At 39.1% G+C, this 16,446-nt stretch overlaps 1 protein-coding gene and 1 pseudogene across 1 annotated transcript in view; both read left to right on the top strand.

The window, feature by feature from the left end:
• Positions 1-1,663: 1,663 nt before the first annotated feature.
• Positions 1,664-3,669, top strand: LOC124633894 (annotated as a pseudogene).
• A 7,549-nt stretch (positions 3,670-11,218) lies between these two features.
• The window catches only part of LOC124633615 (vacuolar protein sorting-associated protein 13A-like), a 29,629-nt gene continuing 24,401 nt past the window's right edge, over positions 11,219-16,446 (top strand). Inside the window, exons 1-9 of the mRNA XM_047168893.1 lie at positions 11,219-11,239; positions 12,816-12,978; positions 13,822-14,222; positions 14,389-14,600; positions 14,731-14,905; positions 14,987-15,260; positions 15,366-15,609; positions 15,709-15,839; positions 16,234-16,434. Of these exons, the coding sequence (XP_047024849.1) occupies positions 12,838-12,978; positions 13,822-14,222; positions 14,389-14,600; positions 14,731-14,905; positions 14,987-15,260; positions 15,366-15,609; positions 15,709-15,839; positions 16,234-16,434 (1,779 nt within the window). The 5' untranslated portion in view covers positions 11,219-11,239; positions 12,816-12,837. The remainder of the gene's footprint in view (positions 11,240-12,815; positions 12,979-13,821; positions 14,223-14,388; positions 14,601-14,730; positions 14,906-14,986; positions 15,261-15,365; positions 15,610-15,708; positions 15,840-16,233; positions 16,435-16,446) is intronic.

The raw sequence follows: 16,446 nt of genomic DNA, 5'->3' as shown, positions 1-16,446 counted from the left end.
AATTGTTTACGTCGTCGCTGAAGAAATTGCACGCTGACTGGCGACCACATTGGCGACTGTGTGAGGGAGGTGCGCTTTACCGTGTACATTATAGTGGCAACTGAGGCCACGTCGCCAAGCTGCCACGGTAGCCAGAAGCCACGTAGGAAACTGTAGCTCGTGGCCACGCCTCCAATTTGGCGACGTTGCCAAACCGTCGCCAAGTGAGTTAGGTTCCATACATTTCAATACTAACTGCTTGGATACGTAGCCAGCGACGTCGCCATTGGCGTCCTAATGAGGCAGGGCTCATAATGGCGTCCACGGCCGATTTCGGCCACGGCGCAGATACGAATGGATTGATTTATCTACTCTGCGCACTCCCGTTAAGAATAGCCCTTGTACCTACCTACTTCTTTGATTATTCGGCTACCCTATTACCTTCTGATATAATTTTTCAGACCAGTAATTCAAGCAAACAAAGAAATTCATCAGCCTTGTTACTTTAGTAGGTATTGGTACATTATTTTTAGTCTCGAGATAGCTTTGTTAAGTTCGGTAGCGTGGCGTGGCGTGGCTTTCCGCTGCCTTGGAGCTCTGCCTCACTAGGACGCCATGGCGACGACGCCAGCGGCTCAGGTCTGGCTACTTTTGGCATCCAAAAGTCGCCAAGTTGAGTGGCCATGGCGTCTCGACAGTCAATTGTTTACGTCGTCGCTGGAAGAAATCGCACGCTGACTGGCGACCACACTGGCGACTGAGTGAGGGAGGTGCGCTTTATCGTGTACATTGTAGTGGCAACCGTGGTAGCGTCGCCAAGCTGCCACAGTAGCCAGAAGCCACGTAGGAAACTGTAGCTCGTGGCCACGCCTCCAATTTGGCGATGTTGCCAAACCGTCGCCAAGTGAGGTAAGTTCCATACATTTCAAAACTAACTGCTTGGATACGTAGCCGGCGACGTCGCCATTGGCGTCCTAATGAGGCAGGGCTCTTGGGCAAGAGACAATATTGCTGCCACCACCAACTTGACTCGCCGCCCGCGTGCTGCAAGCGAGCGGATCTTATGCGTACAGCGCGCCGACACGGCATGCTCATTACGCGCCGATTCCGAGTCGGCAGCGAAACAACGTCATTGCGTCGTGTTCAATCATAACTGTCTTAAAATAATATTGAGTCTGCGGTGACAGCAAGCTTACACCTCGCGGCCGGCGCGCGGCTGGCGCGCGGACGGCGAGCTTGCCCCTTGCGGACAACGCGTAGTTAGCGCGCTGGCAGCTAGCCGTAGTCTAAATTCGAGGCGACGCCGTGCTGCAGCCGTGCTGTTGCGGTGCTGCTATAATGTGCCATAACCCTAAGGGTGAAAATGACGTCATAATTGACAGGACACGACCAATGCTAGGGCAATTTTTTCTGAATTTTTTAGGTATTTATGGTGAATTTTGCCGCCGCCTTAAACGTGTATGCTCTGGGTATTTACCCCCTGCATCCCCCCACGCTACGCCGCTGGATAAGTTTATTTTAGGATTTTCCATATTTTGGAAAACATGTTTGTTGCTATTTGTATCATCACCTATATCAAACTGGCATTTCCGATAGTTGTTATTTTTAGTGACCTGCAATCTTGACCTGCGTTGATTAAATGAGCTACAACGAATATATAAGCAAATGTTTCTGTTTCTTCTTCAGTCATCAAGTAAAGCTGATGAGATCAATTCTTTTGTAGATACAAAATGTATAAACTGTGCGTCTTCCTCGTGTTGTCTATTGCGGTAAGTTATCTTGCTTTTATTGTGTATGTATTAGAACTGTTTGTTTGGAATCTAACATATCTCAATATTGCCAAATCTGAAATTTAATCCTACTTATATCCTACTTATATTATAAATGTGAAAGTTTGTGAGAATGTTTGGATGTATGTTTGTTATTCAATATATATCCATTGATACTCATTTGGAATCTACTTCTATAAATCAATCAGCCTTCTCAGTCAAATGCAAATCCTTTCGAGACTTTTTTCCACAAAGCATTCTAGAGGTAGTGCATAGATACAGTTGTACACCATGTTTTAACGCACTAGGAGCAAAATTTTGAAATCAATATGAATACTTAACTAAATAAATTATTAGAATTATTAGACGTTTTGGCATTATTACTCTTTGCTAATCTTGTGCTCATATTTTTTTTCTTTTTCTAGTCATGTTACGCCTCGTTCAACGGCATTTGTGGGCAAATTCCCCACGATGTAAGTAAAAATGTTCTTTTTTCAATTTGATGATCTTTTTCACTTCATATAAGTTTTAATAGATAATTAGTTACTTCGAGTGACTTCATGACTGAATGTTTTATATTTTTCAGCTAAATAGCTGTCTACTGCTCCCACCGGGTGTAAGCCGCGAGATTCAATGGAAATGTGCAAGATTACCAGAGGTGAGTTAAATAGAAATGTTTATTATCAATATGGGTTATCGCAATTTTGCTTATCTACCTAAAAGCCAGTTCCTGTGCCATATGGACAGATGGATCACCGGATAGTTCATTTTAAGAGCCCTGCCTCATTAGGACGCCAATGGCGACGTCGCCGGCTACGTATCCAAGCAGTTAGTATTGAAATGTATGGAACCTAACTCACTTGGCAACGTCGCCAAATTGGAGGCGTGGCCACGAGCTACAGTTCCCTACGTGGCTTCTGGCTACTCTGGCAGCTTGGCGACGATGCCACGGTTGCCACTATATTGTACGCGGTAAAGTGCACCTCCCTCACTCAGTCGCCAGTGTGGTCGCCAGACAGCGTGCAATTTCTTCAGCGACGACGTAAACAATTGACTGTCGAGACGCCATGGCCACTCGACTTGGCGATATTTGGATGCCAGAAGTAGCCAGACCTATGCCGCTGGCGACGTCGCCATGGCGTCCTAGTGAGGCAGAGCTCTACGACCTCCTGTTGCCTGTTTCTTAAAACTGTCAAAGATGTCCAAAAAACAACCAAAAAAATCTTTATTGTTATTTTCAGTGCGAAAGACTGACCTGCATATTCCGTGAATACAACCTGCTAGACGGTGAAGTTATCAACAAGGACAGGACAACAGCATTCTTTGATGATTTTGCACTGAAGTACCCTCAGTTTGCAACGGCCGTAGAACATGTGAAGGATGATTGCCTCGGCAGCGTTCCTGTCAAACCACAAGGAATATACCTCAATTGCCCTGCCTATGATATGGTGCATTGTTCTTACAAGAATTTGGTGAAGGTAAGAATTTTGTCGAAAATGTTGAGAAGAATTATTGTTTGTCTTATCCAATTCAAGGAACCTGGCCGGTTTAAATATGATTTGAATACTCCCTTTCGGTATGCTTACGGTTTTCAGTCGTCTGCCGTGTAGGTATACCTGTTTCAATTATTTTAATCTACAAATATTATTACAAGAATTCCAAGCTTCATTAGCTTTCTACCAACACACTAAAATGATGATGCATTTTCAAAATATTCGTATAATATCTGTTTCAGCACGCGGATCCATCCCAGTGGACTGGTTCGCCGAACTGCATGCGCGTCCTGACGAGTGCTTCTCGCCAGAAGTGCCCAAAGGATCCTGTAATTGCTAGTTATTATCACGCACACTTCGTAAATAAATCTGTATAAATGTATTTTTTTTAGCAACAGGCTTTGCCTAGTTTGGGGCTATATAGTGACAATATAAACATTGAATGTCTTGGAAATAAAATGTTTTTAAATTATTACCAATGTATTTTACTAAACAAGAGTCAAGGACCTTATCACTTCTAGAATGTACCTAAATGTAAAAGATGAACACCACTCAATAGTTTAAACCGTTATAGCAGACTTCTGTCGATCCTTTGATCATGAAAATGAAAATATTTATAAAGATATAAAACTTTAACCCTTAAGACAAAGCACATCATTAAAAGTTTCCGAGGCTTCCAATAATCGCTTGAAAGGAGATTAATTAAGCGCAAAAAAGTCAAATCTGTACATTCTGACCAGATTTAAAAGACTAGTAAGTACTCACTTGTAATCTTTTCCTAAAGATATTAAAAAAAACTGATTAAATAAAAGTACTTTTACCTAGAAATAAACCAGAACCTAGGGTTTTCACAAATAAAACTAAAATGTATTTCAATCGAGGCTTTAATTTCCTGCGCCACGTCATATCCTGGCCGTATCGAGCGCCTCCCACGTTTCCCGCCCGCCTCCATAATTTTCCACTGGTTCCCGCGCATGCGCCCCGCGGCGCGCTCTCTCTGACACCTGTCAAAATCAGTCTATCCCTCCCCAGTGCCGTGTGCTGTTCGACGTCATTGCATCCATAATTACGGTAAATCCAAGTGCATTTTGGGGAAACATGTAATTGAAGGTAAGTTTAAATCTCCTCACAATTACCCCCTTAACAATTTTAACATTTATTTACATTTTAATTTTCTTTTCGCCAATTAAGATTAGAGTAGGTAATTCGTTAACAATTAAAGGCTTAATCTCTCATTGAATATGGTAATACTAGTTTAATTGTAATTCCTGCAAATCCTGTGTGTCTGGGCGATCGATTTGTAAACTGGAGACGCAGATTATGACAGCCTTCGTTCTATTTATAGCCCAATGGTTTATGTGATAACAAAATTACGTGTATACCTGTATTAGAGAGATATTGCGCTTGTTCCGTGACCTTTGATCTAAACACTACTGATTTGATGGTCCTTAGTTAATTGATTGAAGCTCCATTGATTAAGTAAGGTTTAAATAACAAATGTGTGGGAATCAATACTGGTTTATTTAATACTGGTGTAGTGCCGATCGTAATTCGTCTATAACTCTGAAGCATAAAGCTCGTAATTTTCAGAAGCTTGTTAATTACTTATGTAAAAGCTTCACAGAAGTGAAGAATGCGTTGGACGCAGCATTTTCATCTACATCTGCATACATAAAGTAGTTTTTGAGATATACATCTAGGTATTCGGTTTTCTAGAAAAATCGTGAGGTCGACTAGTTAATAACATTTGTATCGACAAAATCACACTACTCTCCACGACTTCAATACGTAAATGCCTAAGTAAGTACGTAAAGCTAACTAATTACGTATTTAGGTCCCACCAATGATGAGAATAAAATATTCCAGTATTATCACAACGTACTTACGTACTAAGTTATCTTGATAACCAATCTTGAGGTCATATACAATTAAACAACGAAATATAACAATTTCGAAATTCTTGTCGTATATAAATAACAAAATATGAAGTTATTTTTAAATCTAAGACGTGCTTATTTACCTGAATACCTACGTAGGTAAGAAAAGTAAAATATTTCTTTATGCTCAACATTTAATTTATTTTTAAAACTCTTAAAGCAGTGTCACCGCCGAACGTAATTCCTTTTGATATCTTAATGATCCGTTCAGGGTAAACAGCGGCGTAAATATTTATAAAAATAAAAATTAAGTAGCCAACAATCAAAACTCATTAATATTTTGTGAGAAAGCTTTTAAGATGTGACCTCTATTCCGGATTACTTTGACGCTTAAGGGCTAAACATTGATTGGAGAAACGTAAATAAGAAATTGTGTTTTTGTTTTACTTTTTTATAATATTAGCGAGCCTGTTTTGCACGGGCATAATTACTATACGAGGTTAATAGGGAGATTTGGTAAAGGTGAAAACTTTATCTAACTTATTGGTGAAAATGGCATGAAAATCTGTTCAGTCTTTGATTCGTACATTCGCGAACAGGCAGAGATAGAGATGGGGTGGAGGACATATTAGCGTTGTTTGTTGATCGCGATCTTATTGACACCTCCAAATCTGCAAAACATTAAAGTTATAATGAGTCCGAGAGTCAGATGTAGTGTGAAAACATCAATTTATTGATGAAAATAACCTGCCACATATCGAGATCCAGTTAACATTGTATAAAAGGCTAGAGGTCAATTATCTTATATTAATCAATAGGCTACCTAGGCTGGCTACTAAAAAGCAATTTCAGAAAGGATATACCCAAAATTGGAGCACCTGAGTTGTTAGTTTTTCTCGGCATTTTCATCAGTTATTTTCAATGTAATATCCATGTGAATATGAATAAATGTTCAATTTTCATAAGATTCCGAGTGATCCCTCCTTCGCAAGTAATTGATCGAGTCTTCAGTCAGTTTGGGGTACGATTGTGGATTACATTTGGAATCCTTTTCGATGGAAAATCCAATATTCTTATTACTCCGTGGGTTTTATAACATCCCACATTATGAAGGAAAGGGTACAAATGGTCCTTAATATAGATGCAATATGAATATTCCTTTTAATCTCAAGCTAAATTGGTTCGAAGGAATGTCATTCAACATGTGTAGAAATTGCATGAATGTCTAGTTATATACGAGTTGAAACTATTTCTATGATGTCTTTCAGTATGGAGTTTAATAGCAGTGTAGTGATGTTTCTAGTTTCATTTAAGTTAGAAAGGTTACTGAAAACATAATTCGAGGGTTTGATTATTCGGTCCTCCGTGGATGCACAATACATTCTTTGGAGAACTTGACTTAACTGATATAGATAAAAGCATACAATTTCGGATATGAAATTCCTAAGGATATTACCTATGAAATAGTGTGCTTTTCCGTTGCCTATTCATTAATTGTTTCGTTACCGAGAGACGAGGCTACAATTTAAATAGATTTTCGCATCAAATTCGCAATTATCCAGCACGGCGTGTTTGTGTACATTTTTATTTTTCATTAGTACATCGCCGAGGGCTGGCATTAGCATTTAAATGAATTCTCTGTGTTGGTGGCGTTAGTACAAAATTGTGATGGTACGCACTTGGCCATTCTCTGTGTTAATGTACAATTCTTTTGAACGAAACTTGGCAAGCTTTTTGGCGTACGTACTATCAGTGCAAGCTGCAGACGCTATAAATCTTTAACTATTAGGTATTTTGTGAGACAAATTATTTGCAGCCCCAGTCTTTAGTAACTCCTTTATCTGGCAGTAAAATAACAATCTTCCGAAGCACATCAAACACGCATTTAACTTCAACTTTCATGCTAGTTTTGAAAAAGGTAACCATGCCTATTTCTAACATAATATACCATTCCTGCGATTCTATAAAATTCGATCAACAACTCGCATTTCACTTCGATTCGTAATGTCATTTCATACTTTAGGGGAGGTAGGGGAGGGATGGGCACTTTTTCACATTTATTGCATAAAAAATCAGATTTTACAGATAATCAACTTTTATTGCCATTTCTTATGTTTGGCTAAAATCAAAGAGCTATCCTAAAAATTACAATCAGTTTCAACATTACGAGATATTTAAACGGTAACGGTAACGGTAACGGTAGATATTTAGTTCAACTTGTCAACACGCTCGATAGTGTAGCGCTAGTGTAGTTTGACAATGTCAATCACGAAACTTTAAGGTAGAATTCCGTGGGTCGCGATTGTCGCAGCCGCGCGCGACAAAAGTCAACCTATGAAAATGTATGGCACCGCTGCCGAGGGCCGCGACAGTCGCGCGCGGACGACGAATTTCGTGAGCCGCTCGCGGCCGTACGCTTCTCAACATGGTCTAGCGCTTAATAACATCTATAGAATTTTAGTAAAACCAGAATTAAATTGTTGACAATGCCGCGAGCAGCTTACGAAATTCGTCGGCCGCGCGCGACTGTCACGGGCCTCGGCAACGGTGCCATACATTTTCATAGGTTGACTATTGTCGCGTCCACGGAATTCTACCTTTAGAACGAATGCGAAGTGAGAGTGATGTCGAAGTGAGTTGTGATATTTTATAGAATCGACATGCATGTCTAATGATCTGACTGAAGTTCAAAAAGCTAATCGCGAGTTCTAAATCTCTAGTTTTATTAAATTTCCTCCAACAACATTAGATGCTTCATCTTAATAAAGCGATTAATCTCTTTATATTGCACTTCTTCTTTGTTTATCGTGTTACACAATTGCGTTGCTCGAGGAAAACAAGAAAATATATTTGTTTGTTTTTATTGAGAAGCATCTATTTGCCTTAGCTACTTAATGAGGAAAAATTCGTCTCTAAACACGTTAGTTACCTTACCACCACGGCAGTTACCTTTAATAAAATCCACTTTTGTCTAGGATTCTGCAGTTTTTCTCGGTTATAAGACTGCCTTACGTCTACTATGAAATTGATCAAACGTATTCCTTCGAGGCACATGTAATACATGGATAAGTTATATAAAGTACCTAGGTGTACGTCTGCCTAATCTAATCCGTAGCTTTGTGGATTTCTTCTTAGAAAACCGACTACGGTAACCCAATACTTTGTGGTCCGAAAGAAATGTTTCGTTGCAAACTGTACACTGCCCAAGCTTAATTTAGGTAGATATGGTGTGTTTAGAATTCTGATTCAGGATCTTTCTCTCTTTCCTGATATTTAACCATATCTTGCTACCAAATCAATGGCTAGTGGTGTGGTGGTCAGCTATCCCCATCATTTTTCTCTCCCTTCAAATTGTAAAAACACAAGAAAATCCCAACTAATTTTCACAGCTCCCTTAGAAAAACAGATTGCAGTAAAAATATCAGTTTCCCTGTGTACCGAGGAAGGTTTGCATTTAGATTTGCCCTCGTTACGTCGACTGTGGCACGGGTACACCCGGACATGAGCGCTCCCGTTCACAAGAGACCACACCGGAAAAACACTCCCATTATAGTTCAGTATAATATATAAATTGTAGAGATTCGGTTTGTGTGGGAACGTTGATAGAATTCTTATTTTAATATGCTGAAAAGTATGAAAGTTATGGGCTTGATTGAGAGGATTTTGAATAGTCACATCAGAGTAGAAATTCTAGGTGATCTTGTAAGGTTTTTGCTACAGTAGACCAATTTCGAAAATGGAGATTATCATACGGTGTTGCATACATCCTACGTTATCATGTTTTTGGTAGTCTTTACTCAAGGACTCATTTATGAAATGCAGGCTGAACGCCCTTCGTAGTTTTTCTTGGGACTTAGTTTCAAGGAAGTTTTTACATCCCATCGGTCTTGAAGTAAACAGGTTCGTACTGAAGGAACGAGGCTGGTCCGAGGTCGTTGGCGAGGCGTGCCATTCTTACAGTTCATAACTGTAAATGTTAGTTAGAATATCATTTGAAATAATGAAATAACACATACTTAGTCACCTTTTAAAAAGTACTTTTAATTATTTTTACAATTAAATGTTAAATACTTAGTCTGTTTCAACCTTGTTTTAAAATTGAATTCCAAGGAACCTCGAGGATTTTATCAAAAACAGATGCAGTCAAATTGAGATTCTTCTCTTTTTGGAAGTCGGTTGAAAACACTATATCGTGCTTCATTTCTTTGCGTGTATCATTTCATCATACTTACTAAGTAATAATTCACCTCATAAGTCAAATCAATGGCTGCGGTAAGAAATTAATGTTCTACTCACTTACAGCTTTACAAGGAGATATGAAAACACTTTTAGATAGTACTTCTTTCTTTAGGATTCTTTAGTAGATATTGAGCCATTACAAGTATTTAATTACAACAAATCCACTGGAAATGAAACCGAAACATATTTTTTTCCTATAAGTACTTAAATCAATGGCTGAAGACTACTAAAATAAATTTATTTTATTTTATATTTATGCATTTATTTTAAGCATCGGAACCCATATTATTACCATTTAAATTAGGCATTTTCTAAAGGTACATATGTAGGTGAACCCTTAAAGCTGAAATTGGATAATTAGGAACAGTCTTTGCGTTTTTTGGGACTAAAAGCTGAAGAAGACTTTGTTATTCTTTTTCATGAGCAGCCTGGAATGTAACGTGTACTGTGTAATAGACTGTATATAAGCAGCTTATTATTTTCTCAGTCCCAATGAAGTGTACATTTTCTCTTTTCGGAAAAGAAAACATTGGTTGTTACATCGGTTTTCAAGTCGATAAAACTTGAAACTCAGTACCTAATAATATGAAGCTCGAAAATACTGCGCAGCCCGAATATTTTTTACCTAAAAAGTATGAGAGGGTTTTTTCTAAAGATCCTTTGGGAAATAGTATAAATGGTCTCTTTTCAGCCTTCACATGTTTTCAAGCCTCCGAATGTTCCAAGTTCGGTCCAAACTTGCTTTGTTGCAATGCTTTCAGGATTTAGAACAAAAAAAAATAAAACCGACTCCCAAAAACACTGAAAAGCAAAAAAAAACTATTCTTAGGTGCATCGGCCTAGAAGTCGGTGTCTAATGGATGTAACTAAGTTTATAACGCCACCGACTTCTAGGCCGATGCACCTAAGAATAGTTTTTTTTTGCTTTTCAGTGTTTTTGGGAGTCGGTTTTATTTTTTTGTAAAAAGTTTTTTATTTTTAGCTTTTCAGTGACAAGCATAGTTGTCACTATCCGCATGTCATATCCGCAGTGGAAAGTTCTCATCAATACGAACAATATAAGCCCAAGCACGAGGTAGTTTACATATTCAATTGTCGAGTTCCCTCGACCTTCGCTGGTCTCCATCATCAGGTCAGCTTCAAACCTTCACTGTTGCAAAGGTCTCGTCAATACGAACAAAATAAGCCCAAACACGAGGTAGTGTTTTACACATTCATTGTTCAAGTTCCCTCGACCTTCTCTGGTCTTCATCATCAGGTCAGCTCCAAGCCTTCACCATTGCATAGTGTTATCAGACATGCGCCTTAGTGTCAAGTTTTTACCCTACGTATGCCTACGATTTTCGAAAGTTGCCCTCGATTTCTCAGGGTTTCCATCATCAGATCCTGACCTGGTGACTATGGGACCACCTGGGAGGTAAACCCTATCAAACAAAAAAAAATCTTGCAAATCGGTCGAGGCGTCTCTGAGTAATCGGTGAACATACATAAAAAATAAAAAAAATAATAAAAAAAAAAAAAAAGATCCCGACGAATTGAGAACCTCCTCCTTTTTGGGAAGTCGGTTAAAAAAAAACTAATTAGGTTACCTTTGTCAGTTGACCAAAAGATAATATCAAAATTAGATGCAATGATCACAATATGACACACACATGTATATACATGTTGTATTTCATCATTCGTTGTTCCGATATAGGTATCAAAAGATAAGTTATCTCGAGATAAAATATCGATAGTGAATTAATATACGTTTACTAGAGGCAGCGTGTCTGATGTTTACTAGCTCCGACCAATAGGAGTTATCGATTTTGTTATTGTTAGGACGCGAGAATCCTACGCCAGCGTTCTTTGTGTTGAGACGTCTACAAGAACACACACTGTGGTAATTTTTTTGTTTATTTAAATTAAGTTAAACATCTTTAGGTATTTTAAGTTTTTGGTTTTTTATTTAAGTTTGTAAACATTTAATAAATGTACTTTGACGAAAAGTAACTTAAGTTGAACAGCTTTTTGTAGGTCTATCTAAATGGTCTTAAAATCTGCTGAAGATTTTGACTTTATTACTTACCGGTGTTTGAGCCTTTAATCTTGCCTTAACCGTGATTTTATGTGCTTTCTGGATATGGGTATCACAACGCAATTTACAGTAAAACTACCACTATTTTATATCCCCTTTTTATATGATTAACATCTCCCATTATTGCAGAACGTGTACATATTTCCATTTGCACGAGTAACTGCTCACTAACGCGATGTCTAACCGCATGGTGCTCTTGAATCTGGCTTAGTGCAGCAGTGCATCACTGCATATTCCACTGGTCCTTCAGTGGGTTTTACGTTGATAATATGTTAATCTCAAGTGACGTCTAGTCTGGAATGGATTAAATTAAAGGGTTAAAGAAAAGGGGTCTAACTTGGCAACCTAACTTTAGTAACACAGTCTTGCCAGATTATATAAAGCCAGTATTCGGGTTGGGTATAGCCAAAATTCTATCCGAATACCTAACTGATTCTAATAAAATTAACTACCGGTAAAGACCTTGTGAAAGTTTGGACACAATCCCAATTGGCCCGATTGTATCGGAAAATGGATAAGTATTTTGGATGGATACATTTATTTAGACCCATCTCGTTTTTAGGGACTCTAGTGTTATTTTGATGAATTTATAAACGTTACTCTTGATCGATAAACGGAATATTTTATAAGATAAAATTTAAAGAAACAAGTCAAGTTTAAAAGCGTTTGTATGTAAGGCCGTTCTTAATTTAGTCTGGCGCATCGATTCCGAATAATATAGTGTTTCGGTTGCAACTCGCGAGGGAAAAAGGGCAGATGTTTCTTTCTATAATTTACGATCAATCAGTTAAAAGGACAAATTGTAAATCGAACTTAGCTTACTTACACTGGCTTTTAGTAACCCTGAGGTTTTTATAACCATGTCTCAGGGGCACGCCGCCATTTGCGCGGATCAAAAGTATTTTTGATGCCTTACTTGGTATTTTTGGGCCATAGTGGGCCATGGGAAATGTGTCTAAAATCAGAGGTTGAAAGTTGTCTAAAGATATACAACCTCCAAAAATTTTTTGGTGTTTTGAGTTTCAGGACTTTTTATCTTATTTTGTCATTGATGGTAAGTATATAAGTGTAGTAGTGTCAAGTTCGGGTTACAAAAGTTGAAGGTCATAAAGGTATATATAGTTTTATGTTACATTATATGAATATGAAGATTCGATTTAATATGGTCGTCGACGTTTGCATGCCGAGTTTATTGATAGATGATTTTAAGATTTAAGGTTCTTTTTTATTATTTACTAGATTTTTACTGTAATATTTTTTTTACTGTAAATCTATGTAAACTAGTTACGTGGTTTATTTGAATAATGAAGTTAGAAGATAGACGAACACAGAACAAATCCGGTCTTTTTTAATAATTAAATAACCAAACCTTCTTCATCAGCTGACCCTCAGCCACCGTCACCATGTTCGAGGGCGCGGTCGCCGGCATCCTCAACCGGCTGCTGGGCAAGTACGTCCAGGACTTGGACACCGAGAACCTCAACGTGGGCATCTTCTCCGGGAATGTCAACCTTACTGATCTGAAACTTAAGCCTGAGGCTTTGGTGAGTGTAGTTTAATAAGGCCTGTATTTCAGAAAGGTACCAAGCCCCCTTTTCCACAAAAATAGGAGTGTTCCTACTAATAACCATACTTACTCTTTAGTATATACATATTTCTACCTGGAACTATATCATCATAAACATTTTCCACCTTATTATAAACTTCGTGGGTGTTCGAATTCGTGGTGGCCTAGTGGGTAAAGGACCAACCTCTCAAGTATGAGGGCGCGGGTTCGATCCCAGGTCAGGCAAGTACCAATGCAATTTTTCTAAGTTTGTATGTACTTTCTAAGTTTATCTTAGACATCATTGGCTGTGTTTCGGATGGCACGTTAAACTGTAGGTCCCGGCTGTCATTGAACATCCTTGGCAGTCGTTACGGGTAGTCAGAAGCCAGTAAGTCTGACACCAGTCAAACCAGGGGTATCGGGTTGCCCGGGTAACTGGGTTGAGGAGGTCAGATAGGCAGTCGCTTCTTGTAAAGCACTGGTACTCAGCTGAATCCGGTTAGACTGGAAGCCGACCCCAACATGATTGGGAAAAAAGGCTCGGAGGATGATTATAAAACGTGGTATTCAGAAGTACCCGCATTAGCAATAGCTTTAGTCCACTGATTTTGTTCGGGACGGTGGTTTAAAGGTGGTACAAAAGCTGGTACTTTTTTAAAACTACGTTTTATAATAAGGTAAGGTAAAATTGTTTAAATAATGTTTTATATAAACAATGTTTATATATTTGTATAAACAATTGTTTGTATAATGTTTTATATAAACAATTTTTGAACCCAGCATTGACTTTAATTAAATATGAGGGGTCCCTGAATCTAATATGTATCCTTATTTGCAGTACGAACTTGACCTACCAATAGATGTAAAAATCGGCACGATCGGCCGTATTGGCCTTCAAATACCCTGGTCAGGACTCTACACCCAGCCTGTTGTAGTCAACATCGAGGATGTGCTGGTCCTAGTAGGTCCGGCCATCTCCAACAGTCACTTTGACCCTGAAAGGGAAAGACGGCTCACAAGAGCTGCGAAAAGAAAGATCCTTCAAGATTTGGAAGCCGAAAGTGAGGTGTTGAAAGGTCCTCAGAACTTCTTCGAGCACTTGTTCACAGCGATTGTGAATAATCTTCAGATTTATGTGAGGAATGTCCACGTGAGGTATGAAGACTCCATCAGCTCTAAGGATGGGCCTCTTGCTTGTGGACTTTGTCTGCAGAGCTTGTCTATTGAGACTACTAATAGGTAAGTGGCGGTTGAAACTGTAGATATACATATTATTGGCATGTTTTCTAAAAAAAAATATTTGATTATTCATGATGGTCATGACCTTGTTACCATAATTTGTCTCCTACTCTAAGAATGGCGTGATAAGACTAGAATAAATTAAAGTTGTTCGCAATGATTTCAGCAAATGGAAGCCGTCAGTGACTCCAGCGAATGCATCAACGGTCTACCAGATGATGCGCATAGAATCTCTGTCCTGCTACTGGAACCCCACGGCGACTGCCCTGGACGACAGCGAGACAGCCCACATCACACCCATGCAGTATTACAACTGGAAGCATTACATGCTCACTGGGCTGGACAAGTTCTCTATGCATCATGAGGACTTTGAGTTTTGTGAGTGAATAGACCAGAATTCATTAGAACTTAGATTTTTCCCATTTTTAGCCACCAAAGATTATTTTGAAATATAATAGAAATTGTATTCGTGATATTCTATCTAACCATCATTTCCATTTATTTTCAGTGCTGAAACCTGTAACCTGTAAAGTCAAGGTGTTGATAAACCGCTCCGGTGAGGCGCGAGTACCACGCCTGCTTCTGGATGCAGTCCTGCAGGATAGTGCACTACAATTGTCTCGACGGCAATACTTATCTATAAACAATCTGCTGGCCTCATTTGCCAGAATTAAGCTGAATAGGTAAACTAACAGCTACTTACTATTATTAAGGATAGAATAACTTCAGAAGAACAATGTGTAATGTATGTTTCTTTTGTCCAGAAAATATCGTCATCTCCATCCAGGAGTACCACTCTCTAAAGGCACCAAGAAATGGTGGATATACGCCTTCAACGTGGTGGTAGAACAGAGGGTCAGACCCTACACCTGGGCTGCCATCAAGAAGCATAGAGAAAACTACAATGTTTACAAACAGATATACAAGAGCACGTTGCGGAGTCCTAATGATATTGAACTGAAGCTGGACCTTCAGAAATGTGAGGATAGTCTGCCTATCGTGTCAGTTATTATTGCGAGGGAGCAAGCGAAGTTTGAAGTAAGTGCTATAGATATTCATGATGAAAAACCTTGCTTGAAGGTTGTTGGGGGAGAGATCGCAATTATTCCTGTATCATGTTTGAATTCTTTCGTATCTTTCCAGCTCTTAGCACAAGAACCAGATCGCATCGAAGTAGTTGAAACCGAATTTGACTGGTGGAGACCAACCAGCTCTCCGGCAGATAATGAGACCGAAGAGTTTAAGAACCACGTGGAACTGTGCGTGAAGACTGAGAGGAGTAAGAGTTTGTGGAGCCATCTATCCAGTCCTGAGAAGAAGAAGGTCTGTGAACTGATTGGATATGTGGAGGGGGCGCCGCAGAAAGATAAGTCGAAGCAGTACATAGGTAAGTTCTATTAGAACTTTCTTAAATTTTTACACTTTAATTTTTAAGATATCCGGAATCCCTAATGTTCTTTTCACAATCTGGTGTTTTATTTTTCAGAGCATAAAATAAACTTGACGCTCGCCAACTGCTCATTGACCTTAATGAACAGAAGCAAGGAGGTCCTGGTTGTAACACTTACGCAGTTCCTCGCATCGCTGGAGACCAGACCATCAGCTAAGGCATATAAAGTACAGTGACTTTTCTTTGTTTCTATTCAGCAAATACTCAGAAATATTCTCTGCAGGTGTGAGTTTGAGGCAAGAGGCTGTAGTGAGTCGTCTGCGTGATACTGTTAAACCAAATCTATCAATCAGTCAGACGAGTCATTCTGGTTTCTTGTCCCTTGGGTCAGCTCTTGGAAACTTGGATACCACCGTCCAGCAATAATTCTTAACGGATAAAAAGTCGAGTGCAGTTTTAAAACATTTAAATTTGGTGCTGTGTGAAATATTAAGTGTTGCCTGTTTATTATTAATGATTTATAAGTAGGTATATAAATATTTTATGAGCTTGCTAAAGCGATCATGACACAATAATGGATTCGTATTAGGTGAAAGTCTTATCTACACGATTGTTTAACAGCTATCAGCTCGAGCCGAAAGCATAGTGGTGGAAGGAGTAACCTCGGATGGAGACCTGGTACCGCTCCTGACTCCGGAGAGAGGCACTGGAGTCACCAGCTCCAACTTGTTGGCGGTTGACTTGGAGAAGAACCCTTGCAGCAACGAAGCTGATTATGGACTTTGCTGTCTGATGGAACCTGTGGAATTGGTTTATGTTGAGGTATTTGAAACC

Source organism: Helicoverpa zea, chromosome 10, assembly GCF_022581195.2.
Source record: "Helicoverpa zea isolate HzStark_Cry1AcR chromosome 10, ilHelZeax1.1, whole genome shotgun sequence".
Classification (NCBI taxonomy): Eukaryota; Metazoa; Arthropoda; class Insecta; order Lepidoptera; family Noctuidae; genus Helicoverpa; species Helicoverpa zea.
This window is presented reverse-complemented; position numbering and strand designations above follow the sequence as displayed.